This window comes from Symphalangus syndactylus, chromosome 15 (genome assembly GCF_028878055.3).
Source record: "Symphalangus syndactylus isolate Jambi chromosome 15, NHGRI_mSymSyn1-v2.1_pri, whole genome shotgun sequence".
In the NCBI taxonomy this organism is placed as follows: Eukaryota; Metazoa; Chordata; class Mammalia; order Primates; family Hylobatidae; genus Symphalangus; species Symphalangus syndactylus.
In genome coordinates this window covers 78,406,776-78,434,156 of record NC_072437.2, presented here as the reverse complement: position 1 = coordinate 78,434,156, position 27,381 = coordinate 78,406,776, and the positions used below count along the sequence as shown (strand labels likewise).

The window sequence follows — 27,381 nt, the reverse complement described above, 5'->3', positions numbered from 1 at the left end:
TTATTCTTTGATAAAGTTTTTAATAAGCTATTTTTTTTACATGTACACTAGTAATCTCAAAAAGACAAATATTAACTATTAAAAGTTAAATACTATACAATTTATGAGAACTATAATTTTGTGAATTTGAAAAGTAAAAGGGAGATAACTACTAAATGGATTAAAGAAGAAAATTCTACTTTTTAAGACATTTTAACCAGACAGAAAGTAAGAAATTACTAATTTAAGTAAACACTAAAAACTTTTACTGAAGCTGGAGACCTTATACTATTTTAGATCAAGCCTTCATCTACACAGCTTTAAATAAACTTAAAAAAATCTTTTCTAGTACATATAAGGCTGCCAAAAAGAGTGCATGACTGGGGGAAAAAAGGCATATGCTAGAATGTGAACTCCTGAAGAACAGAAATACATTTCATTCATCTTTATCCCTGGATTCCTAACACAATGCCTGGTTCAAACTAAAATGCTTAAACAACGTTTGCTGCTTTGAAATGAACTGGGGCAAATACACCTTTCCACCTCTGGTCCAGTTTTCACTCCATATTAAGCACATCTGAAGTACCTGAGCTGCTCCTGGCTGTTGGCTTTTGACTTTAAATTGAGTAAGGTAAGCCAATATGCATACATTTTTTACATCAGCCTTCTCACATCAGCCTCAGAACCAAATCATCACTGGGCTGTGAATATTCTCATGTACTCCGATACTTATTTGTTGGACAACAGTTAACATCAATGTGCAAAAGTAATGCGTTTTCAATGCAGGATAAATATGTTCATATGAATACGAATGGAATAAAGGCCCTGTTTCTCCATGTTTTAAATAACAGATACATAGCATCTTAAATTATGACTTAATTAGCAGTTTTTAGACACTGAACATAATACACTGTATTACAATGCAATGTGGTAGGCTTCCATTTTAGGAACCAAAATAAATTTCACATGAAAAAATATTTATTTTAATTCACATCAAATACATTTAGAATAAATCTAAATTTTTAGCATCAAAATACTTACAAACACAGATAAACTTTGGATGTATAAGTCTCCATTCTGTCCTAAAAGCATATACAAAAAGCTCTCCTGCAACTATTGATCATCACCTCGTTGCCTTAAATTTCTAGATTTTCCATTTTCAGTTCTTCTCTTTTTGAAGACTGGGGCCACTCCATCTGCCATAACTCCAAGAGAAGTGACTGTTTTTTCTTTAAATACCACTTTGGGTTCTCCACCACCGTCAGCTTCTGAAGTTGATACATCCTCATTTTCAGTGCTTGGAAGTTCCAAATCTACCTCCTTACTGGAAATAGAGTTAAAATAAAACTCTATTTGACAGGGTAAGACAAATGTTTTCATATAACCAATGCCCCAAGATCGGCTTTCTAATGACAATACATTAGAAGTTGCTTATTTTGGAGTAGGAACTACTTTAAAATACTGACTTTACAACATTATTTAAGATACTGAGCACTTATTCAGGTGGATAAATGCTGGGAGAAGTTCTATGTATTAATTTATTCCTGTTGCACAAATGATGCATTATCTAAGAAAACGCTTGGGCTTATATATAAGCAGTACAAGTAAAGGGATAAGGGGGTTGGGTGCGGTGGCTCAAGCTTGTAATCCCAGCACTTTGAGAGGCCGAGGCAGGAGGATCACTTGAGCTCAGGAGTTTCAAGATGCGCCTGGGTAACATGGCGAAACCCCATTGCTACCAAAAATACAAAAATTATCTGGGCATGGTGTCATGTGTCTACAGTCCCAGCTACTCAAGAGGTTGATGTGAGAGGATCACTTCAGCCTGGGAGGCAGAGGTTGCAGCGAGTCGAGATCTCATTTTCCTTGTATAGAAGACTGAATGGAGCTGTATGCCTAGCACTCCTTTTCTAAGAACTAGCCCTTCAACCATCCACATGATTAATTATAAATAATCAGTTGAGTGGTCCTGATATCAGTACCTGATTAAAAACAGCCTATCACAGTACCGTACTCCCTAGATAGTCAACTGGTCTGTGAAAGAGCAAATTAGTCACATCACACCCATCAGTCCCATCTATGAAATTCTGGAACATGGACCAGAAAGATCGTTATGTTTAACTCTTAAGTAGCTGAGAGCATAAAACCTGTTGAAAAACACACATCATCCTATTTGGAGAATGGAGCTGTGCAGAAGGCAGTCTATTCTGAGGATTTTTTCTTTTTAGGACAGAGTCTTGCTCTGTCTCCCAGGCTGGAGTGAAGTGGTGCCATCATAGCTCACAGCAGCCTCCAACTCCTGGGCTCAAGTGAACCTCCTGCCTTAGCCTCCCAAGGTACTGGGATTATAGGCGTGGGCCACTGCACCTGCCTGGCCAGCAAGGACCTTCTTTGCTATCAGTTTATCATAGGCTGCTTTAAGTTATAAAACTAAATAGCAACACTGAATCCTAAAGAAATGTACTTTGTTAATACTTGAGTTGCTGCAATATTTGCTTATCTATTTAGTTTTTACTTTTTTTTTTTTTTTTTTTGAGAGAAGGTCCTACTCTGTTGCCCAGGCTGGAGTGTAGTGGTATGAACATGGCTCACTGCAGTCTCAACCTCCTGGGCTCAAGTGATCCTCCCACCTCAACCTCTCAAGTAGCTGGCAACATGATGTGTGCCACTATTCCCTGCTAAGTTTTGCCATGTTGGCCAGGCTGGTCTCGAACTCCTGACCTCAGCTGATCTGCCTGCCTTGGCCTCCTGAAGTGCTGGGATTACAGGCGTGAGCCACCTCACCCGGCCAAGCTATACTTTTTTTTTTTTTCTTTTTTGAGATGGAGTCTTGCTCTGCTGCCAGGCTGGAGTCCAGTGGCGCAATCTCAGCTCACTGCAACCTCCACCTCCTGGGTTCAAGCGATTCTCCTGCCCCCACCTCCTGAGTAGCTGGGATCACAGCTACGTGCCACCACACCCAGCTAATTTTTGTATTTTTAGTAGAGATGGGGTTTCACCATGTTGGCCAGGATGGTCTCATTTCTTGACCTCATGATCCATCCACCTCAGCCTCCCAAAGTGCTGGGATTACAGGGGTGAGCCACTGCACCTGGCCTCAAGCTATACTTTTAATAAGCACAGCATCCTTGAAATTACTTACTGCAATTTAGGAAGTAATGGGATGTAAAATCACTTGTAGTAACAGTGGGATTAAAGCTCCAGGTACTTACTGAGACTCAACCTCTTGTTTAATTTCTTGCCATTCTCCATATGGGTTTGATTTCTTAAGAGTTTTCGATTTTTCTTCATTTGAACCTAATGAATTCTGTTTCTGAATACTTTTTTCTTTCTGTGTTTCTGGGTCATTTCCTCCATCATTATTTTTAATTTTTTCCTGAAATGTAAAAGCCAAGAAATAATACCGTTCAAGCAAAACTACCAAGACAAAAATAAAATTTCTTTAAGGCTTTTAAAGGTGTTGTTATAGATTTATGAACAATAATTCACTAACTCAAATTTGCACGTAACACAATAAATATACATAGAAGAACTTTACTGCTTGATTAGGTTTTCCATGTCTGAAATGTTGATATACCATGACAAAGGCTTCCTAAATCATCACCTTAATGTCTTAAGTTCTACAATTAAGGACATATAAACAGGGCTCTCTTAACTTCTCTTTTCTGCTTTCTTGCTTTACTTGCATATCCAACAGTGACTCCCTTTATAATTGTGATTGTTGAATTTTTCTGGGAGGTGGCAAGATTATAGGGAGTTTGTCCTTGTTTACCTGTATTTTGTAATTTTTTTCCTTTTCCTATAATTTATCTTTTAAAAAATAACTTAGGGGGCACAAATGCATATTTCTTACATGTATATATTATGTCACGGTGAAGTCTGGGCTTTTAGTGTACCTATCACCTGAACAGTGAACAAACCCAATAGATACATTTTCAACTTACCTCCCTCCCACCCTCCCACCTTTTATGGTCTCCACTGTCTATTAGTCCATTCTGTATGTCCATGTGTGCCCACTGTTTAGCTCCTACTTATAAGTGAGAACATGTAGTATGTGACTTTGAGTTATTTCACTTAGGTTAATGGCCTCCAGTTCCATTCACATAGCTGCAAAAGCTATCATTTCATTTTTTATGGCTGAGTAGTATTCTATGGGGTGTGTGTGTGTGTGTGTGTATACCGCATTTTTTTATCCAATCCTCCACTGATGGACACTTAGGTTGATTTACTTTTTGCTATTGTGAACAATGCTGCTACAAACATATGAGTGCAACTATCTTTTTTGTTTAATGATTTCTTTTCCTTTGGGTAGATACTCACAAGTGGGACTGCTGGATTGAATAACAGTTCTGCTTTTAGTTCTCTGAGAAATGTTTTCTATAAAGGTTATACTAACATATATTTTCAGTAACAGTGTGTAAGTGTTTCCCTTTCTCTGCATCCTTGCTAGTATCTGTTTTTTTTTTTTTTTTTTTTTTTTTTTTGAGACAGAGTCTTGCTCTGTCACCCAGGCTGGAGGGCAGTGGCATGATCTTGGCTTACTGCAACCTCCACCTCCCAGGTTCAAGCAATTCTCCTGGCATGCGCCACCATGCCCAGCTAATTTCTTTTGCATTTTTAGTAGAGATGGGGTTTCACCATGTTGGTTAGGCTGGTCTTGAACTCCTGACCTCAAATGATCTGCCAGCCTCAGCTTCCCAAAGTGTTGGGATTACAGGTGTGAGCCACTGCATCCAGCCATTTTCTGACTTTTTAATTACAGCCTTCTGACTGGTATAAGATGGTATCTCCTTGTGATTTTCATTTGCATTTCTCTGACGATCAGTGATGTTGAGCATTATTCATGTGTTTCGGCCACCTGTGTGTCTTTTGAAAAATGCCTGTTAATGTCCTTTTCCCCCTTTTCAATGGAGTTGTCTTTTTCTTGTTGAATCCCTTGCAGATTCTGGATATTAGTCCTGTGTTGGATGCATAGTTTGCAAATAGTTTTTCCCAATATGTGGGCTGTTTATTTACTCTGTTAATTGTTTCTTTTGCTGTGCATAAGCTTTTTAATTAAGTCCCTCCCATTTGTCTATTTTTGTTTTTGTGCTTACTTTTGAAGACTATGTCGTAAATTCTTTGCTTAGGTCAATGACCAGGTGAGTTTTTCCTAGATTTCCTTCTAGGATTTTTTTTTTCTTTTTTTTTTTTTCTGAGACAGAGTTTCACTCTTGTTGCCCAGGCTGGAATGCAACAGCACGATCTTAGCTCACTGCAACCTCTGCCTCCTGGGTTCAAGCGATTCTCCTGCCTCAGTCTCCTCAGTAGCTGGGATTACAGACATGCACCAGGACGCCCAGCTAATTTTCTATTTTTAGTAGAGATGGGGTTTCTCCATGTTGGTCAGGCTGGTCTTTAACTCTCGACCTCAGGTGATCCGCCCACCTCGGCCTCCCAAAGTGCTGGGATTACAGGTGTGAGCTACCATGCCTGGCCTCCTTCTAGGGTTTTTATACTTTCAGATCTTTAAACATTTAAGTCTTTAATCCATCTTAACTTTTGTACGTGGTTAGAGGTAGGGGTCCAGTTTCATTCTTCTGCATATAGCTGGCCAGTTTTCCCAGGATCATTTATTGAATGGGGTATCCCTTCCCCAGTGTATATTTTTGTTGATTTTGTTGAAGATCAGTTGGTTGTAGGTATGTGGCTTTATTTCTGGGTTCTCTATTCTGTTCCATCAATCTATGTGTCTATCTTTATACCAGTACTGCACTGTTTTGGTTACAACAGCCTTGGAGTATAGTCTGAGGCCAAGTAATGGGATGCCTCCACCTTTGTTCTTTTTGCTTAGGACTGCTATGGTTATTGAGGCTCTTTTTTGATTCCACATAAATTTTAGAATTGGCTTTTCTAATTCTGTAAAAAATGAAGTTGGTAATTTGATAGGGATTGTGTTGAATCTGTAGATTGGTTTGGCCAGTATGTCATTTTAGTGATATTGATTCTTCCAATCCATAAGCATGTTTTTTCATTTGTGTGTATCATCTATGATTTCTTTAATCAGTGTTTTGTAGTTCACTTTGTAGGGATCTTTCATTTCCTTGGTTAAATATATTCCTAGATTCCTAGATTTTTTTTTTGTAGTTATCACAAATGGGATTGAGTTTTTTATTTGGTTCTCAGTTTTATCATTATCATATAGATATAGGTATACAGAAATGCTACTGATTTTTGTAAAGTGATTTTGTATCCTGAAACATGACTGAAGTCACTTATCAAATCCAGGTGTTTTGGAGGGGTCTTTAGGGTTTTCTAGATAGTAAGATCATTTAATCAGCAAACAGGGATAGCTTGACTTCCTCTTTTCCAATTTGGATGCCTTTTATTTCTTTCTCTTGCCTGACTGCTCAGGCTAGGACTTCCAATATTATGTTGAAAAGGAGTGGTTAAAGTGAGCATCCTTGCTTTGATTTCTTAGGGAGAATACTTTCAATGCTTCCCCATTCAGTATAACATTGGCTGTGTGTTTATCATATATGGCTTTTTTTTTTTTTTTTGAGACAGAGTCTCGGTCTGTCACCCAGCATGGAGTGCAGTGGCACTATCTCAGCTCACTGCAAACTCTGCCTCCCAGGTTCAATCGATTCTCCTGCCTCAGCCTCTCAAAGTGCTGAGATTACAGGCATGAGGCACCGCACTCGGCCTCATATATGGCTTTTATTATTTTATTATTATGAGGTATGTTCCTTCTGTGCCTAGTTTGCTGAAGGTTTTTATCATGAAAGGATGCTGAATTTTAACAAATGCTTTTTATCTATTGAGCTGATTATATGGTTGTTTTTAATTCTGTTTATGTGGTGAATCACATTTATTGATTTGTACACTTTGAACCATCCTTTCATCACTGGAATAAAGCATCCCTTTATCATGGTGTATTAATCTTTCTGATGTACTGCTGGATTCAGTTTGCCAGTATTTTGTTGAAGGTTTTTGCATCTATGTTCAGCAGGGTTATTGGCCTGTATTTTTTTGTTGTTGTTGTTGGAACACATTCCTTTTGATGGAAGAAATTAATCATTTCTATCCTAAGTTGGATACTGGATTACCTAAATCTGGCTGGCTATAATCATTGTGATGGCAACTACAACGAAGGCTTTGCTGCTGCTCCTCTGTAAACTGGACATAACCCTTACTCTAAGTTCCATCAAGATTTGTGAAGTTGGTAGAGAAACTGCAGGCAATAACAAGATCCTAGCTGTAGCCTTAGGTGGGAATTGAACAATGAGAACACACAGACACAGGAAGGGGAACATCACACTCCAGGGACTGTTGTGGGGTAGGGGGAGGAGGGAGGGACAGCATTAGGAGATATACCTAATGCTAAACGACGAGTTAATGGGTGCAGCACACCAACGTGGCACATGTACACATATGTAACAAACCTGCACATTGTGCACATGCACCCTAAAACTTAAAGTATAATAATAAAATAAAAAAAAGTTTCTTCCTATTGCTCCAAAAAAAAAAAAAAAAAAGATCCTAGCTGTAGCCTAGGTATGTAGGAACTCTGATTTTCCTACATTTCTCAGGCCAACAATCGCAACCATTGCTCAATGCTAATAATGTGTCTTCTCTGCTTTGACTCATGGGCTCCTGAGTGTTCCCGGTTTTATTTATCCAGTTGCCAAAATATGTCTTAATTTCTACGTTCTATCAGAAGACTTAAGGTCTGTAGAGCTTTTCAAAAATTGATGTCAGCTGGGCGTGGTGGCTCACGTCTGTAATCCTAGCACTTTGGGAGGCCGAGGCAAGTAGATCACGAGGTCAGATCAAGACCATCTGGTTATTAACATGGTGAAACCCTGTCTCTATTAACAATGCAAAAAATTAGCCGGGTGTGGTGGCACACGCCTGTAGTCCCAGCTACTCGGGAGGCTGAGGCAGGAGAATCGCTTGAACCTGGGAGGTGGAGGTTGCAGTGAGACAGTGCCACTGTACTCTAGCCTGAGCAAGACTCCATCTCAAAAAAAAAAAAAAAAAAAAAATGATGTGAAGAGTAAAATTTAAAAACCTACCTTAAACTTTATTTTTGGCTTTTTTGTCTCTGTAGAGACCTCTCCTTCTTCTGCTTCCTGTTCCCCATCAGAATCACTATGAGAATCTGATGATTTGGATTCATCTAGGGTGCCAAGTGAATTTTCATTGACCTTACTAGAAGGCAGATCACTAGTGTATGGAATGAAATCATCAGGTTTCTCCCATCTGGATTCTGCTCAACACATTTTAAAGTCATGTTATTTAGTTATTAATTCTATTCAGATGTAATTTCAACATAACATTTATCACTTACAATTATTAAATGACAATACTGTATTTATTTCATACTATCTCTTGATCAAGAAGATAAAGAGTTCCCAAACCTCTTGCTCTTGTATCTTTCAGAAATTGCTTTCAAACAGCCTGGATTTACTAGATGTATAAACTATAACTCCAATGGAATGAGAGACCTAAGAACTGGGTGATATTTCTAATGGTTCACAATTTATCTGACACCAATTTCAGGAAACATATTGATAATGAGCAAACAAGAGATTTCCTGAAACTTACTTATCACAGAGATTTCCTTTCCTGGCCCCAGTGTGGTGGCTTATGCTTGTAATTCCAAAACTTTGAAAAGGCGAGGTAGGAGGACTGCTTTAACTCAGGAGTTTGAGACCAGCCTGGGCAACATAGCGAGACCCTGTCTCTACAAAAAATTAAAAAGTTAGCAGGCATCATGCCATGTTCCTGCAGTCCCCACTAGTCAGGAGGCTGAGGTGGGAAGACTGCTTGAGTCCAGGAAATAGAGGCTGCAGTGAGTCATGATTGTGCCACTGCACTCCAGACTGGGCGACAGAGCAAGACCTTGTCTCAACTTAAAAAAAGAAAAAATTCCTAAGATTTTCATGGAGTGAAATTACATTGTGAAGCACTAAGTGAATATTAAATTCTCATTTTTATATGGTGTTTTGGTGGGGGGGGCAGCAGTGGGAATCTCAACTGACTGAACTCTACTGCCATCCAGTGGTTCATTGGGCTTTTAGTAAAACAATAATATTTCTAATTACCTTGTAATTAATTCCCTATTTTCAACTGGGAGAGTTTTAAGAGTGAAAGGGGCTGCCGTTAATAATTATTCTGGTCCAGGAATAAACCAAAATCATTCAAGGCAAATCAATATATACAGCACCTTAATTAATTCAGAGTTCTTGGCAGGATTAATGAAAAACATTACTTTTCCTCATCCACATTTCACACAACAATAGAACTTTCAAGAATTTATTTATTTTATTTTTATTTATTTGGCGTGATTTCAGCTCACTGTAACCTCCACCTCCCCAGTTCAAGCGATTCTCCTGCTTCAGCCTCCCAAGTAGCTGGGACCACAGGCAAGCGCCACCACGCCCAGCTAATTTTTGTATTTTTAGTAGAGACGGGATTTCACCATGTTGCCCAGGCTGGTCATGAGCTCCTGACCTCAAGTGATCCGCCTGCCTCAACTTCCCAAAGTTCTGGGACTACAGGTATGAGCCACCACGCCAGTTCAGGAAGTAATTTATTTAGCACCTATTACGTGCCAAGCACTGTTATTGTAACTTTATGACATATGACATTCACGACCTTACAGAGCAAGTATGTTTATTCTATTTCACTGAAGAGTGACTATAGGCTCAGTAACTTGCCCACAGTCACATCACTGGTAAGTAAAGAAGCTGTGCATTGAACTCAGATCTGTCTAACTCTAAAGCTGTATTATATCACTATACTATTTTATATGTATAAAAATCCCAACCTTTAATTGTACTGGAATATCAACATTGCTATGACTGGGCAGGCTAAATGTCTACTTGGAGGTTAAAAGGGCCTTTTCTTCCTAAAAGATTTAATGCTATGCAATGAGCTAATGATCACAGCAATTAAAAAGAAAAAAAAGCCTCTCCTAAAGTTACATTAATGTTATAGCTGTTCTGATAAATTCAACTGCAGTTTATGATGTTAAATTAGATGAAACATTAATTTGAAAGTTTTAGATAACAATTAGTATTTATGCATGCTTCATGAGTATGCAACTGAAAAATTGTTAAATTTTCACTTTTACTAATTCGTTAGACACTACTAAATAGCTTCAGTTTTATTTTTTATTTTAATTTGAGACAGTCTTGCTCTGTCACCCAGACTGGAGTGCAGTGGTGTGATCTTGGCTCACTGCAACCTCTGCCTCCTGGGTTCAAGCGACTCTGCCTCAGCCACCTGAGTAGCTGGGACTACAGGTGCCCACCACCAAGCCCGGGTAATTTTTTAGTAGAGAAGGGGTTTCACCATGTTGATCAGGCTGGTCTCGAACTCCTGACCTCAGATGATCCGCCCGCCTTGGCCTTCCAAAGTGCTGGGATTACAGGCGTGAGCCACTGCGCCCGGCCTGTTTTTTTTTTTTTTTTTTGAGACAGAGTTTTGCTCTTGTTGCCCAGGCTGGAGTGCAATGGCATGATCTCCGGTCACTGCAACCTCCGCCTCCCAGGTACAAGATTCTCCTGTCTCAGCCTCTCAAGTAGCTTGGATTATAGGCATGCACCACCACACCCGGCTAATTTGTTTGTATTTAACAGAGACAGGGTTTCACCATGTTAGTCAGGCTGGTCGCTTAACTCCTGACCTCAGGTGATCCACCTGTTTTGGCCTCCCAAAGTGCTGGGATTACAGGCGTGTGCCACTGTGCCCGGCCACAGTTTTATTTTTAAAAAGGAAAAGGCAAGTTGAGCTAGATGATCTCTAAGCTACCTTCCAAGGTAATGACTATATTTCTAAAATAATTATAAAAATAGTAATGTCAGAGAAAGCTAAAATGATTCTATTTTTAAGTTTGTGAATGCAATATCAACTGGGAATAACACTGGTGAACGGCACAATATAATACGAACAGAAATCTTTTTGCTTTTCCACTGTATTGTTTTTAAATTACAAAAAATAATTCATGCTTACTACACAAATATGTTTATTGTATACTAAAATTTCCAAGTTCAGATGATTAATCAGCAGGCCAATAAGCAGTTCCAGGTACAATTTTAAACAGTTAAGATAATCAAAGGTAATACTTACCTCCTGTTTCTGTATTATAATAATAGGTAAAACCATCTTCACTTAAACCTTCTACCCAAACAGTCTTCACTGCTGTCTAATAAGAGGAAAAAAACCCAGCATAAACTGAGGATAACCATGATTTTCTATTGAATAACTCAGAGTCAGCCACCCTTGCCTCTCCTCCTGACACCTGGTGATATCATCTCGATCTGCATCCCCACCCAAATCTCATGTAGAATTGTAATCCTCCAAGTTGGAGATGGGGCCTAGTGGGAGGTGACTGTATCACAGGGGTGGTTTCTCATGGTTTCAACACCATCCACCTTTGTTTGGTGCTGTTGTCGAAATAGTGAGCAAGTTACCCTGAGATCTGGTCATTGAAAAGTGTGGCACCTCCCCGCTAACCCCCTGCTCCTGGTCTGGCCATGTAAGATGTGACTGTTTTCCCTTGGCCTTCTGCTATGATTGTCCTGAAGCCTCTCCAGAAGAGCTTATGCCACCATGCTTCCTGTATTGACTGCGTTAACTGTGAGTCAATTAAACCTCTTTTCTTGATAAATTACCTAGTTTCAGAAGTATTTCTTTATAGCAATGCAAGAACTGACTAATACACCTGGGTATTAGGGGTGGTAGTACTAATCGTGGCCAGGAAGCTTGGTTTTTGCTAATAAAGAACCAACTTTCAAAGAGTGAATATCTCACCTTTGAAAGCCAGGAACAATTCTTTCCAAATGGACAGGAACATGTGAATAGCAACTGACTGCAAACCAACTAATATTTGCCCTGAATGTATTTTTTGGATAGATATCAGTACTTTTTTTTTTTTTTGAGATGGAGTCTTACTTTGTTATCCAGGCTGGAGTGCAGTGGTGCGATCTCGGCTCACTGCAACCTCTGTCGCCCCAGGTCCCAGTGATTCCCCTGACTCAGCCTCCTGAGTAGCTGGGATTACAGGCACCTGCCACAGCGCCTGGCTCATTTTTTTGCAGTTTTTAGTAGAGATGAGGTTTCACCATCTTGGCCAGGCTGGTCTTTAACTCCTGACCTCGTGATCCACCTGCCTCAGCCTCCCAAAGTGCTGGGATTATAGGCATGAGACACTGCGCCCGGCCAGATATCACTATTTCATCTCCATCCAGCCTTCTAACAAAAGCATTATGGGAAAAAAAAGGCCACAGTTTGGGGGTGGAGGGAGTGGAGTATTTGTAAGTAAAGTTGCTTAACAAAACTCTACAAAAACCCAAGAAATGAATCACTTCAAAGAATAAAACAAGAACACTATTAATATGCTTCAGTTACCTTTTTTAAGTTTCCTTGAAATCCTTCAGGTTTCTCCCACTGAGATGCTTAAAGCAAAATATATTGCATTTATAAAATCTTTTTGCTTAAAAAAATACTTTCCAAAAAATTTGGACAAAATTTACAGTCATTATGTACAAAACACTACAGGTCTACAGTTTAAAACATATTTGAAAAATAAAACAGAACATACATCCCAGTACTGTGCAGAGAATATATCTGAATGCTATGTAACCAAGAAGAAAGAACAGAACGAGGGATTAGAAGGTACTGGAACTTCCACAGGAATTTTAGAGCCAGGCAGGGCTTCTCGTAAAGGTTTCACAGAATTCAGGTTTGATAAGTTTCAAAGGCCTTTTGATATCTTGGGGCAAGGGAGAGTGAGAGATAAATTGAATAAGGACTCAGAAGAGGAACAACTAGTATGCAGAAATTAAAAACATGTAACATGGAGAGGAAGAGTATATAAAGTAGGATGCTGAAACAAAGAAGCAAGCAATAAGCATTGGAAGGGAGAAAAGAAATAATAGTTTGTAAGTAAATTTGAGAAAGACTTCTAATTGCTAGTACATAATCATTTATGGTATCTTCATTGCTAAACTACAATATGCATGTCACTTAAAGCTCAGTGCAAACTCTAATAGATTAATATTTCTACATAGTCCAAAGGTAATTATGATCCTAACGATAATAGTCATTACAGTAAGATTGTTAGCCTGAGGATTTCTTCATGATTAACTCTCTGATCTTATTTCCCACCTTCCTAGCATTCTTAACCTTCTTTTGCTGGCTTTTCTTCTAACCATTCCTTTAATATATGTAACACTCACCTTCTTAACTTCTTGCTCTGTTCTCTCTGCTTGTGATCTCATATACATTATCTACATCCCCAGACTCAATTTTGCTCAACTCTACACTGTAACCATCAATTAGCTACCAAAAGTTGTCATAGGAATATTCTTTAGGTACCTCAAATTCAACATATCTAATTCATTATTGTCCCCATTAAACTTATTTTCAGTTCCTTATCTCATATCTAAGTAAATGGCACCATCATTCTCTCAGCCCTCCATAAGACGGCCCCAATCTACCTTCCAGTCTAACTCTACTAAGATGTCTTCAAAGAACTGCATGTTTTACCTCGACCACTATTTCCCAATACTTTCAAACCTTTTTTGGGGTTCATATTGTTCTGTCTGAATTCTGTACCTCTTAATAATCCACTGAAGTCTTCTTTAATCAAAACACTTACAGACTGTCTGCACTGTGCTAGGCACTATGTTAGGCGCTAGGGATACAATGGTGAGTAAGGCATCATTCCTGATGTCCGTATCTTAATTTAGAGATCAGCTCAAAAGTAATTCCTATGATAATCTCTCAAAGCTACATAATCACAACGAATTCAACATTATTATGAGTTCCCATATAATCTTAATTACACTTCCATTACAGCACTTTAAAATTCCTCCTTTTATCAAGCTTATTTATTTGGTGCTAAATTTTTTGACTCTGGAGAGTAAAATGCTACATCAATGTAGAATAAGTGTATTAATTTATTCCAAAATGTATACAGAGTAAAAACCCCAAATACATTTAGTTTTTAGGAAAAACAAAAAGATGTTTTTGATATTGTTACTGTAAAATGACACTGTGTATTTCTTTTTCTTTTTTTTTTTTTTTTTTTTTGAGATAGACTTTTGCTCTTGTTGCCCAGGCAGGAGTGAAATGGCACAATCTCGGCTCACTGCAAACTCCATCTCCCGGGTTCAATCGATTCTCCTGTCTCAGCCTCCCAGGTAGCTGGGATTACAGGCATGAGCCACCTCGCTTGGCTACTTTTTTTTTTTTTTTTTTTTTTTGAGGCAGAGTTTCACTTGTCGCCCAAGCTGGAGTACAGTGGCCCAATCAACGCTCACCGCGAGCTCCGCCTCCTGGGTTCAGTGGCCCAATCTTGGCTCACTGCAAGCTCCGCCTCCCGGGTTCACGCCATTCTCCTGCCTCAGCCTCCCACGTAGCTGGGACTACAGGTGCCCACCACCACGCCCAGCTAATTTTTTGTTTTTTTTTTTTAGTAGAGATGGGGTTTCACCATGTTAGCCAGGATGGTTTTGATCTCCTGACTTCGTGATCCGCCCATCTCAGCCTTCCAAAGTGCTGGGATTACAGGTGTGAGCCACTGTGCCCAGCCTAATTTTGTATTTTTAGTAGAGACGGGGTTTCATCATGTTGGTCAGGCTGGTCTTGAACTCCTGACCTCAAGTGATCTACCCACCTCAGCCCCTCAAAGTGCTGGGATTACAGGCATGAGCCACCGCATCTGGCCATGGCACTGTGTATTTTTCTGTTGGGTATCAGTTTACAGTAAAATACACAATGCCATTTTTCAGTAACGATATCAAATCAATCAAGGCAGCTACAGAAAAAAGAAATCAGTTACCGGCTCCCAGAAGAAAATCTCTCCTGTAAAATGTTTTATTTCAAGTACCCTTACAATTTGTGAACTGGATTTGAAATTCCTTATTTCTATGCAAAATTCTTTATTTCCATGTAGTTTATATTTACAGAAGTTTCTACTGAGAAAATATAAAGCTATAGTTTATTTGTAAGAAAGTCATTATTAAAGGCTTTGACTAAGTATGACACTTAGTCACTATGAGAAGGGTACCTTTTTAAAGGGCACATAGTTTTCTTACCTTTGCGGCAAAAATGAAAAACTGGTCTTTCATTATTTAAAATGCTCCAATATTAGATAAAAATCCTAACATAAAATAAATTGTTCTATTCTACTAGTGACACTGTTCTTTACCAGTTTTATGCCTAAATGACTTACCTCCTGAGATAAGATCATAATAGTAATGGTAACCCTCAGAGGTTATGCCTTCTACCCATCTGCCCTTTGAAGGATCTTTTTTTCTTTTCTTCTTTTCTTTCTTTTCTTTCTGTTGATTTGACGTCAAGGTAGGTGGGATAGTGCTGGTTACTGGTGTTATGCTTGGCTCCAAAATTTCTAAAGATATGAGAGAAGGGTAAAGCAGCTATAGTAACTACTATTTTTTATTGTTGCTGGCATAAAACATTAATGTTATTCCAATCAAAAACCTGATAAGATTCTTTTGAGAACTTAACACATTATTATAAAGTTCATTTGGAAAAATAAACACGTAAGGGCAGGAAAACCGTAATAAAAAGAAAAAGGAGAATTTAGTTCTAACAGGTATTAAAACTTATTCTAAAACTGTGGGTTAACAAAACAGCCAGCAGTGTGGAACGGACATAGAAATAGGCAAGCATATAATTGAAACAAAATAGTCCAGATACAGAGCCAACTTCAGGTTGGCTGGTATTTCATATCAGAGGATAAAAGATCATTAAAAAAAGAGGTTTTCAAATTACCTACTGGGTACAATGTTCACTATTCGGGCAATGGGTATACTAAAAGTCCAGATTCCATCACTATGCAATATATGCATATGAGAAATCTGCATTTGTACCCCCTAAATCTATAAAAATAAAAAATAAAAATAAAAATGGAAATAAAGAAAGCATGCTTAAAAAGAAAGTTTTTAGATTAACTGGTTAATTATTTAGGAAAAAAGTAAAGCTGTTCCCCACGCCCTGCTCCCTTCCCCCTTTTTTATTAAATACTAGGTCAAAGATAGTTACAAAAAGAACACAAAGTAAAATAATGTTAAATTTGACTACATAAAAATTAAGATATTCTGTATGACAAAAATAAAAAGAAAAAACATATATAAGACAAATGAAAAAATATTTACAATAAATATGGCAAAGGGTTAATATTCCTAACAAAGATCCTTTACAAATCAAACACTCTAATAGAAAAATGGACAACAATTACAAAGACAATTCAGATAATTAACATTTACTTTTTTTTTCTTATGTCGTCCAGGCTGGAGTGCAGTGGCGCAATCATAGCCCACAGTAGTAGCCTTGAACTCCTCAGCTCAAGCAATCCTCCCACTTTAGCATCCCAAGTAGCTGGGACTACAGGTGCGCACCACCAAGCCCAGTTAATTTTTTATTTTTATATTGTAGTAGAGGTGGGGTCTCACCATCTTGCTAGGTTGGTCTTGAACTCCTGGGCTCAAGCAATCCTCCCACTCCGGCCTCCTAAACTGCTGGGATTACAGGCATGCACCACGGCACCCGGCCAATTAACATTAACTTTTGCTAATATTCAAAGAAATGTTTTGTTGTTGTTTTGCAGAAGATCAATAAGTAGTGAAAAGAATGACCAAATCCAGTATTAGTTTGATAGATCAGGTGTTTACATTGATTTGAAAAAATGGGTAGTTTTGGTGGGGGACAGTGGCTCACGCTTGTAATCCCAGCACTTTGGGAAGTCCAGGCAGGTGGATTGCTTGAGGCCAGGAGTTCCAGATCAGCCTGGGCAACATGGCAAGACCCCATCTCTACCAAAAAATAGCTGGCACTGGTGGTGAGCTGAGGTGGGAGGACCACTGGAGCCCGGGAGGTCGAGGCTACAGTGAGCCATGATTTTGCCACTGCACTCCAACCAGGTGACAGAGCGAGACCTGTCTTCAAAAAAAAGAGAGAAAAATAGTTTTTATGGCTTTACTTTCCAATGGATTGGCTAGTTACTCCTAAAATGGGTTAATAAACTTATTTTTGTTCTAATGAAAATGTAAATCAGTCCATTTCTGGAGACAATGTGCTATTAGCTATCAATATAAAATATATTCACACTTTGATACTGTAATGAACTTCCAGAAACTGAACCTTCAGAGAAAAATAAGCGTGAAAAGATACATGCATAAAGATGCTTAATACCATTCAATTAGGAAAAGAGGAAGTCAAATTGTCCCTGTTTGCAGATGACATGATTGTATATCTAGAAAACCCCATTGTCTCAGCCCAAAATCTCCTTAAGCTGATAAGCAACTTCAGCAAAGTCTCAGGATACAAAATCAATGTACAAAAATCACAAGCATTCTTATACACCAATAACAGACAAACGGAGAGCCAAATCATGAGTGAACTACCATTCACAATTGCTTCAAAGAGAATAAAATACCTAGGAATCCAACTTACAAGGGATGTGAAGGACCTCTTCAAGGAGAACTACAAACCACTGCTCAATGAAATAAAAGAGGATACAAACAAATGGAAGAACATTCCATGCTCATGGGTTGGAAGAATCAATATCGTAAAAATGGCCATACTGCCCAATGTAATTTATAGATTCAATGCCATCCCCATCAAGCTACCAATGACTTTCTTCAAAGAATTGGAAAAAACTACTTTAAAGTTCATATGGAACCAAAAAAGAGCCCACATCACCAAGTCAATCCTAACCCAAAAGAACAAAGTTGGAGGCATCACACTACCTGACTTCAAACTATACTACAAGGCTACAGTAACCAAAACAGCAAGGTACTGCTACCAAAATAGAGATATAGATCAATGGAACAGAACAGAGCCCTCAGAAATAACGCCACATATCTACAACTATCTGATCTTTGACAAACCTGACAAAAACAAGCAACGGGGAAAGGATTCCCTATTTAATAAATGGTGCTGGGAAAACTGGCTAGCCATATGTAGAAAGCTGAAACTGGATCCCTTCCTTACACCTTATACAAAAATTAATTCAAGATGGATTAAAGACTTACATGTTAAACGTAAAACCATAAAAACCCTAGAAAAAAACCTAGGCATTACCATTCAGGACACAGGCTTGGGCAAGGACTTCATGTCTAAAACACCAAAAGCAATGGCAACAAAAGCCAAAATTGACAAATGGGATCTAATTAAACTAAAGAGCTTCTGCACAGCAAAAGAAACTACCATCAGAGTGAACAGGCAACCTACAAAATGGGAGAAAATTTTTGCAACCTACTCATCTGACAAAGGGCTAATATCCAGAATCTACAATGAACTCAAACAAATTTACAAGAAAAAAACAAACAACCCCATCAAAAAGTGGGCGAAGGACATGAACAGACACTTCTCAAAAGAAGACACTTATGCAGCCAAAAAATGTATGCAAAAATGCTCATCATCACTGGCCATCAGAGAAATGCAAATCAAAACCACAATGAGATACCACCTCACACCAGTTAGAATGGCCATCATTAAAAAGTCAGGAAACAACAGGCGCTAGAGAGGATGTGGAGAAACAGGAACACTTTTACACTGTTGGAGGGACTGTAAACTAGTTCCACCATTGTGGAAGTCAGTGTGGCGATTCCTCAGGGATGTAGAACTAGAAATACCATTTGACCCAGCCATCCCATTACTGGGTATATACCCAAAGGACTATAAATCATGCTGCTATAAAGACACATGCACACGTATGTTTATTGCAGCACTATTCACAATAGCAAAGACTTGGAACCAACCCAAATGTCCAACAATGATAGACTGGATTAAGAAAATGTGGCACATACACACCATGGAATACTATGCAGCCATAAAAAACGATGAGTTCATGTCCTTTGTAGGGACATGGATGAAACTGGAAATCATCATTCTCAGCAAACTATTGCAAGGACAAAAAACCAAACACCACATGTTCTCACTCATAGGTGGGAATTGAACAATGAGAACACATGGACACAGGAAGGGGAACATCACACTCCGGGGACTGTTGTGGGGTAGGAGGAGGGGGGAGGGATAGCATCAGGAGATACACCTAATGCTAAATGACGAGTTAATGGGTGCAGCACACCAACATGGCACATGGATACATATTTAACAAACCTGCACATTGTGCACATGTACCCTAAAACTTAAAGTACGATAATAAAAACAAACAAACAAACAAACAAAAAGATGCTTAATGCTGCACTCTTTATGACAGGGAAAAACGCTAAGCAACCTAAATGTTAACCAGGAAAAGATTAAATAAATTATAGTACAGAGACAAAACAACAGTGGCTACCATTTATTCACCATTTGTTATGTGTGGTCACATAATAAGCAATTTATACCATAATGTTACTTAGTTTTAATAAAAATCTAAAATCATAACTAGCAAGAGGAAATTCTGTTTGACTCCAAAGTCTGCTTCTACCATATAAAAATGATATATTTCCCTAATTATTTAAATGAAAAGATACATTTGATATATCACTGAGGGAAAAAATAAAACAACCGGCAAATAGACCACAGCACAAAATATGTAATTTAAAAAAAGATCTAAAGAAGAGGTCTGCAAAAAATCTTAACAGTGGGTTTTTAAAAACTGTTTTCTTTGTATTGCACTGTTGTATGTTTAAAGGAATATACATATCCTATTTGGAAAAATAAGGCTATGGTAATATTTAATAGGAAAAATCCATTTAAATATAAAATGGTAAAATTTATTTGCTCAAAGGGCAGCATAATGGAATGTCTCAATGCATATAATTGATAATAGTTGGACTCTCATCTACTCCTAATTCTCCAGGAATGCCTAAATCCTTTTTCCTTTCAAAATGAACATATGGCTTTATCCTCAAGGAACCAAACAACTTTCCCACCTTTTAATTACCAATGTCCAGGATAACAAAGTCTGGCTACAACTGTTCTTATTTAATGAACACAATGCCAATGAACTTAACTGGTACTTCTGCTTAAAACTTTAATTGAAAGCTGTTTTTATTAGAGGAATACCATCACATGTTGATGACTGCAACCACTACGTAAAATCAACAGCTGAGATCTGCTATATGCCTGGCTTAAGGAAAATGGATTTGATATGGGAGAATTATTCACAAAACCTTCCCAGTTTAAAGCCTAAATTCAATGACAAGATAGATGCAGTCTAGTTAAATAAGGTCTTTCATCTGGAACTTCCTTCTAGTAGTAAATATCTGCCTTCTAATAGTAAAATCTGCTAATTGTCCACAAAAGGCTAATTCACTACATATTCACCCATATAAATATACAAGACTCATAATTTTAACCATATGGACACAGTGAATTGCAATTATAATGCAAGGCCTATTTTCAAATGCATAGTGTCTTTTAGCTAAATAACTACAATACCTAAAAAACTCAAAGTGTCTCTGAAATGAACCACTTACCTAGGATAGAGCTAGGATTAGGTGACCACAAAAGTAGTATGGCTGCTATGAATGAAGGTGTTAAAAGATAAAACATTAAAAGTACAACAAAAGGGCATGAGCAAACTTCCATAGTCTAAACAGGGCTATGATGGATGCATAATAAAAGCACTGAGTATACTGAGTTTATAACCTCTTTATGGAAACAATCAAAGCTTACTTAGCATGACCTCTGATGTTACTTTTAAAACATGCTGGCTGCTTTTTTTTTTTTTTTTTTTTTTTTTTACCTGACTCTAAGCCAAGCCTTTTCAAATCCTCTTGGTATGCTTTCAGGGCAGCTGCCTCCATTGCAGCAAACTCCTTTGATGCCTTTTCTTCTTCCTTTGCCTTATCCAGGCTTTTCTGTTTTATCTATGTAAGACATACATAACAGTGAAAGTGAGATAAAGGACTGACATTTGCATAGAAAAATTAGCAAATAAACAATCTAAGTTACCTCACTGATCCTTTTTGCCACATTTTCCTTATGATTCTTTCCTCTTTCATGAAATTCAACACTCTTGAAAATGAAAAGAGAAAATACAAAAGAAAACTACATAAACATCATAAAATTCATAGTAAACAAACAATTTTCTCATAAACATGAGAAAATTAAAATTAAAATGAATGGCAGAAGAGATGAAAACATTAATTTAATGCAAATTGGCCCTTTGAATCAAATGATGCTAGGGAACTACATTGTTTATTATTATGTCCTCTGACTAGGTTTCCTTTGGTTCTTAAAATAAATCATGATGACCTTATTAATGGAGAAAAATACAAGGTACCCTTGATGACTAATCTACTGACTATGATTGTAATGAGGACTCAAACATGACATGAAGCCACAAGACTGGGGAAAAAAATCTTAAACAACTTTCAACATCAAAAGCCTTTAGAATTTTATTGCTCTATTTGTCACAAGGAGGGACATAGAGAACAATGATTTTATTGCTTTATTCCTCAAAATTAGGAGAAAAGTATATATTTTAAGATTCTTCATAAATTATAAGCAAATACTTTTATACAATGTGGTAATGGTTCAAAATGTACAACTTCTATGGAGGATAATTTGGCAATATCTATCAAGACTACAAATACATTTACCTTTTGAAGCAGCAATTTCATTTCTGGTAATTTATTCTATAGATATACCTGCACCTGTACAAAATCATGATATATACAAGCTTACTGACTGCAGCACTGTTTGCAATAACAATACAGTATCCATCTCTAAGGGACTGACTGGTTAAACTATGGTACATTCTCACAGGCTACTGTAACAGAGAAAAAGAAGCTCTTTATGTATGGATACAAAGGGAGCTCCAGTTACATACTGTTCAATTTTTTTAAACTATAGTGCAGAATAATATATACGTGGAATAAGAACTTGTGTCTACATGCATGTAGAAACAATGGAAGGATAGGCAAGAAAATGAAAAAAAAAATGATAGCCTATGGGGAGTGATGGCAACTTGATGACTGGGGACAGGGGCGAGTGAGTGGGCGCAATTATCTATTTAAACAATCAGAAATGCTCCCTAAATTACAAGTTTCTAGTTAAATGCAGTAAGAAATTCCTGGCAAGCTCTGCAAAATAAGTTCTGTCAATCAAATCTTATATGATGCATTAACTGAGCTATTCTAAAATACTACCATGAATTCATCTTTAAAGTGTGACTTTGTAAAGCAGATAATCCTCCTGTTTTTCATATATTGCGTTTCCTAAAGTTGATTACACTACACAAAGAATGTAATATTAAAGGATCACTCAAAATTAAATTAATTTTGTTTCTAATTAAAGGTTAAGTCAATGTGTTATTACCAATTCAAGAAGACGAAGATAGACTACACTGGAAGGGATTACTTACTCTAGATAACTCACAAAATTCATTTTACAGCCTAGGTACCTCCAAGAAAGAGACTTTAAGTGATCTGTGTGGTTTTAAAAATTCATGGTATTTATTTATAAGGATAACCTAGGTAAAATAGTGAAGAACTTTAGCAACTATCCAAAAAGACCAAAACATCAAAAAAAAATCCAAATCCTAAATACTTTGCAGATAACAAGAAATAAATGTCTACAGAAGAAATCCACAGCATTGTTAAAATACGAGACTACTATTCTTTGTGCATCCAACTTTGCCAAGTAAAAAGGATATCGACATAAAATATATTTAACAGATACCCTAGTGTTTATGTGGTATGTACATAGTATTTCGACATGCAAGAGGGGAGAAAAATCAGTGGTGTGCTTTTTGCTTTACATCTTCAACACTGGATCTCAACTATGAGATAGACTAACAATATACCTAACAGAGTTGTTACTTTGTTTCATGAGAAAGGAAATAATGGTTTCTTTCAAATTTAAGCATCTAAAGATACACAGCTCTGCATTAAATACACTTGATTATTTCTAGAGCAGAAAATATACAAGAAAAACTGAAAATATTGCTTTTATTTTTTAAGGGCTTTCCACAATTCTTTGTGTATGACAGTATTATGAACACCACCATTATAATATAGGTGCTTCATAACATGAATGAGATGACCTACTCATTGCCCATTTCCCAAAAGGCCACAGAGAAATAATTTCACTTAATATATAATCAAAGTTAGGCTGATGAAAAGAAGGCTCACAGCTTTCATAGGGGACTGAGAAGACAGAAATCTTCGGATGTTTTGAAAATGCAAGAACAATGTACATAAAAGTGCTTTGTAAACTGAGTTTACATCAAAAAGGAGCACTTCATTCAACACAATTATTATTAGAATCTCTAATAGCGGAATTATCATACAGGCCTATTGTCTGCTATCCAGCACTTGCAGTAATCACAGAATTTCTTTGGCTGTGACTTCCAGTAGTCCGCCCTGAGAAAGAGAGAAAACAAGGCTAAGCTCATGTAAAACTTAAAAAAGGTTAAATTCTGCATGCTTTACATTTTTTAAAGTTTGAAATATATGCCCCTGCTACTGAATCTTGTCTTGTTATATACAGTCGTTTTATTATTTATCTGGTTGGAGCAGTCATTTGAAATTCTGTTGCCAGCAGAGTAGAAAAAGTCTGTATCTGATTCATTACAAAACTCCCTTCAATAAAATGGCTTTCAAAAATTCCTCACTCGTTATCGTCATCGTTATGAAAAACTAAGGAACATCTTAGAGAACATTTATCCTTTCTGGCTTTGGGGGAGGTTGGTGTAATGGAGACCTGAGGAAACTCATAGTTTGCCTTAAATCAAGTTATTCCCACCAGAAGAACAACGTACAAGACTACTGCGGGGGAAAACTGTAGTTCCTCCGAGACTATCAGTTAAAACAGACTGTTCTTGAGCCTCAAGGCAAGAGAGAACTGGAAAAGCCGTGGGACTTCACAGACGGCCGACCAAAAAAAAAAACCATTACGCTATCCAGGGCTGGCCGCTTCCAGTGGGCGGGGGAGGCCGCAGCCCAACCCTAGTTTCACAATATCCTAGGGTTCAGGGGCTTCGGAGCCCAAAGGGGCGCGTGCGACCCCCGACGGCGTCGTGGAGAGAGCACTGCGTCGCTTCACCCCCGGTCGTCCAACCCGCCCCCTGAACCGGACGCCGGCCTCCCCCTAGACCTCGTGCCCCATAGCCCAGGGCGTTCGGCGGGGTAACATTTCTACCCCGCCTTGAGAACCGGCCCTGCAGGTCTGGGGCCGGTCCCGAGTGAGTTAAGAACGCGTCCGTCACGCCCCCGGCCGAAGGGCGGGAGGAGAGGAGGGGAAGACCTGGGCGAGAAAGGGCCGCCCAGAGAAACACCTCGTTGTTCAGCGCCTGAGACCCAACTCACATGACTGCGCCAGCCGCTCTGCAAGTCGTCCAGGGTTCCACTCAGACTCGTGCTATCCCAGCGGGACGAGTCGGGCTCTTCCTGCCGCCCAAGGCCCACCCGAACCTCCCTCCGACCCGGACGCCTTACTCAGTCCCTGGGAGCAGCGTTCCGCTGTTCCCAACTACGGGTGCCCAGACGACCCAATCCGCGTTCGAAATCGCCTCCTTCCCCCTCCCCCTACAGGGGCGGTACTCCTGGCTCCAAAGAGGTGGGGTCGGTATAAAGGGGTTGAGGTCACCGGGAAAGGGTAAAAGCGCGACGGGACCTGAGCTGAAGGACGGGATCTCAAGCTTCAAGTCCCTGCGCCATCCCGCCGTCTCTGTGTCCTCCCCTGGGGCCCAGAACCTCCATTCTCCTTCTAGGCTCGCTGGCTCGAGGCCAAGGAGCTCGCGCGCCGCCTCCGCCCCGAACGCAAACAGCTGTTCCCAGAGACGTCGCCGCTCTCAACTTTGTCAACTAGTCCGCCCGCACTTTGACCAGCGGAGCAACCAGGACCTGTGGGTCGGGGTCCTCTGGCGGAGTTTAAAAAAAAAAAAAAGAGGTGAAATTGCGGAACCGGGGCAGCGAGTCGCTAGGCTTGGCCTCAAACTTTGCTGTTGCAGCAGAGCGGCCCCGCCCCGCCCCTCCTCTCCCCTACGACATCCGCGCGCTCGGAGGCGGCTTGTTCCCTAGCTCGGGAGCGCGTGGGCAGCAGCAGCAGCGGTGGCGGTGGCAGCTCCAGTAGCACAGAGGCGGCAGTGGTGAGAGGCGCGGCAAAGGAAGCAGAGGCGCTTATGCTTGTCAGGTGGGTCACGGCAGTTTTTCGTAGCAGCACTTCCCATATGGTCTAGCGGTTAGGATTCCTGGTTTTCACCCAGGCGGCCCGGGTTCGACTCCCGGTATGGGAACGCTGCCTTCTTTTTCTTTTTTTCCAACTATCGGTTTGGAGGGCTGACTTTTCAAATCTTGTGTTCTGGCTCCTTTCTTGTCCCCCTGTCTGGGTGAGTTTGTAGAAAATGAGCATTACTGTAGTTAGTGGCGCCAGGAGCTGCGCTGCGGCTTTTGGAGCCTCGAGTGCCGCGCCTTGCCTGCTGGAGAAGCGAATGCGCTCCGGATCCTTCTCCCTCCCGCCTTCGGCTCGCGGGGCTGGTGGGCCCCGAGGGAGTTTCACTTTCCCCCGGGCTGTTCCCCCGCCCCTCCGGCCCGTAGTTTTCCAGACGCCCAGGAGGTGATGATTAACTCTGGCCTTGCGTTATCTCCTCCCAGCGCCCCGCTCAGGCCCACACCCTCTTCGGCCGCTCTTGAGAGTCTTCCGATGCTGGACGGGCTGACCCACTGCCCTGGGCGCCCCGGAGCCCGCGCCCGGGCCGGTAGTGGTTCTCTGGCCACAGGGTATTTACGAGGCCCCACGGAACACAGTGTGCCTTCCGCGCCCTCCCCGGGGGGCGCGCTTTCCCGGCCGCGCAACCGCCCGGCGCCCTTTTCCGCCGCGTGTGCGCTCGCGTCTCCACCCGCGGCGCCTGAGCAAGCGCGAGGCCGGCCCGCGAGGTCTTCCCAACTTGACATTAGGGGCGCTGGTCGCAGTCACGGAAAGTACCCACGAGAAAAGGCCTTTGGGAACGAGAATCTTTTTTGTTTCCCTTTAAAAACACACACCACGAGCTGTGGAGAAGAAAAATACCACTCTGATGAGATGGCTTTAAATAAGTAAATCGACTTTCCAAAGGGTCTAACGTTTTGAGCGCCGTTGATTTAAAAAAATTGATTAAAACGACAACAAAACATTCTGGGGTGGAGGTGGGGCTTGGGAAAGAGAAAATTGGCTGGAGACTGGGGAGGGGACGTTAAAACAAAGTTTCACTGTATTTTTAAATATAGAAGCCCTGTGTTTATTACAAAGAAGGGGCAGCTGTGTCAGCAGCATGTGAGCTGTAAATGAAACAAAAGCGTTATCTTAAATGCAAGCTGAAATTAGAAAATAGGGTCGGCTATAATGTTTATTAGGCCTCTGGGAACAAACGAAGAAGGAAAAAGTGACTCTTGTAGATGGGTTTCTGGTCAGTGCCATTACTGAGAGCAGATGTTTTGGTTGTTAGTATGTGTGTTTCTAGACTATTTTGTAGCTTTAACTGCACAGTAAATTTGTTAATGTGATCTGCGTGATTAAGGATTAATTAGGCTTACCTTGTTAAACAAGAAAAAGCCTAAGTGTTTTAAATCATCTTCATTAATTCAAATATTTGTGTGTTTGCTACACACGAAGCACCACCAGATGCTTTTGAAGTTACTGATGTTTGTATTCTTTATGTTAGCTAGTGGATAGAATACTGAATGGAATAATATTTTGGTCTCTGATTAGCTGTGTGATGAGACTTTTAACCTTCTCTGTTCTCTGGCTTTAGAGCCATGCATTTTTGATAACACGTATCACTCACAAATTTTAAATAGAGTTACAAAAATTGTTGAGCGATTCTTGAATAGATAATGAAAGTGGAAGTTTCATTTAAATAAGTAATAGTGTCTCATTATTAAGAAGCAGTTACTAAAGAATTACAGTAGTTGAAAATTTGGAAAGAAGGAAAGATAACTCGCATAACTCTGCGTTAATTGTCCCCAGAGAGGGCTTAACTTTTGACTTTTGTTGTTGTTGTTGTTGTTGAGACGGAGTCTCGGAGTCTCGCTCTGAAACCCAGGCTGGAGTGCATTGGCGCGATCTCAGCTCACTGCAACCTCCGCCTCCCGGATTCAAGCTATTCTCGTGCCTCAGCCTCCCAAGTAGCTGGGACTATAGGCACCCGCCACCACGCGTGGCCAATTTTTGTATTTTGAGTAGAGACAGTGTTTCACCATGTTGGCCAGGCTGGTCTTGAACCCCTGACCTCAGGTGATCCACCCACCTCGGCCTCCTAAAGTGCTAGGATTATAGGCGTGAGCCACCATGCCAGGCCTTGACCTTGTATTTTGTAATGAGCTTACAACATTGTACCAAATGGTGCTAAAATGGATGTTATTTTCAACTGTGCACTGAGTAATTTCAAATAGTTGTACTATATACCTGGGGGTGAACACAAAGGAGTAGTTGCATCATCTCTGT

The 27,381-nt window shown here is 39.7% G+C and overlaps 2 protein-coding genes and 1 non-coding gene across 5 annotated transcripts in view; 2 read left to right on the top strand and 1 right to left on the bottom strand.

Annotated features, from left to right (window-relative positions):
* Nucleotides 1–24,903, bottom strand: WBP4 (WW domain binding protein 4). Of its 2 annotated transcripts, XM_055245378.2 has the most exons (10): nt 24,267–24,903; nt 23,249–23,321; nt 20,908–20,970; nt 20,699–20,822; nt 15,209–15,385; nt 12,379–12,425; nt 11,098–11,173; nt 8,037–8,230; nt 3,192–3,355; nt 1–1,303 (listed from the first exon to the last, which is right to left on the bottom strand). In XM_055245378.2, coding segments are annotated over exons 1-10 (1,131 nt in total). In that variant the 5' UTR covers nt 24,269–24,903; the 3' UTR covers nt 1–1,092. The 2 variants fall into 2 exon arrangements, with proteins under 2 accessions (XP_055101353.1, XP_063475153.1); XM_063619083.1 differs by lacking the exon at nt 20,908–20,970 and having other exon boundaries at nt 24,267–24,404.
* ELF1 (E74 like ETS transcription factor 1) overlaps nt 24,554–27,381 on the top strand; it is a 125,718-nt gene continuing 122,890 nt past the window's right edge. For both annotated transcript variants that reach the window (XM_055245365.2, XM_063619050.1), the window contains exon 1: nt 24,554–25,092. The gene's annotated coding sequence lies outside the window, so the exon portion shown is untranslated. The remainder of the gene's footprint in view (nt 25,093–27,381) is intronic.
* Nucleotides 25,124–25,195, top strand: TRNAE-UUC (transfer RNA glutamic acid (anticodon UUC)). The gene has a single exon. It is a non-coding gene; the product is annotated as a tRNA-Glu (tRNA).

Coding starts and splice junctions, on each gene's coding strand:
- WBP4 (XM_055245378.2), bottom strand. Junction 15,386..20,698: donor AAGGCTTGGCTTAGAGTCAG/GTAAAAAAAAAA, acceptor TCATATCTTTAG/AAATTTTGGAGCCAAGCATA. Junction 12,426..15,208: donor TTATGATCTTATCTCAGGAG/GTAAGTCATTTA, acceptor TTTTGCTTTAAG/CATCTCAGTGGGAGAAACCT.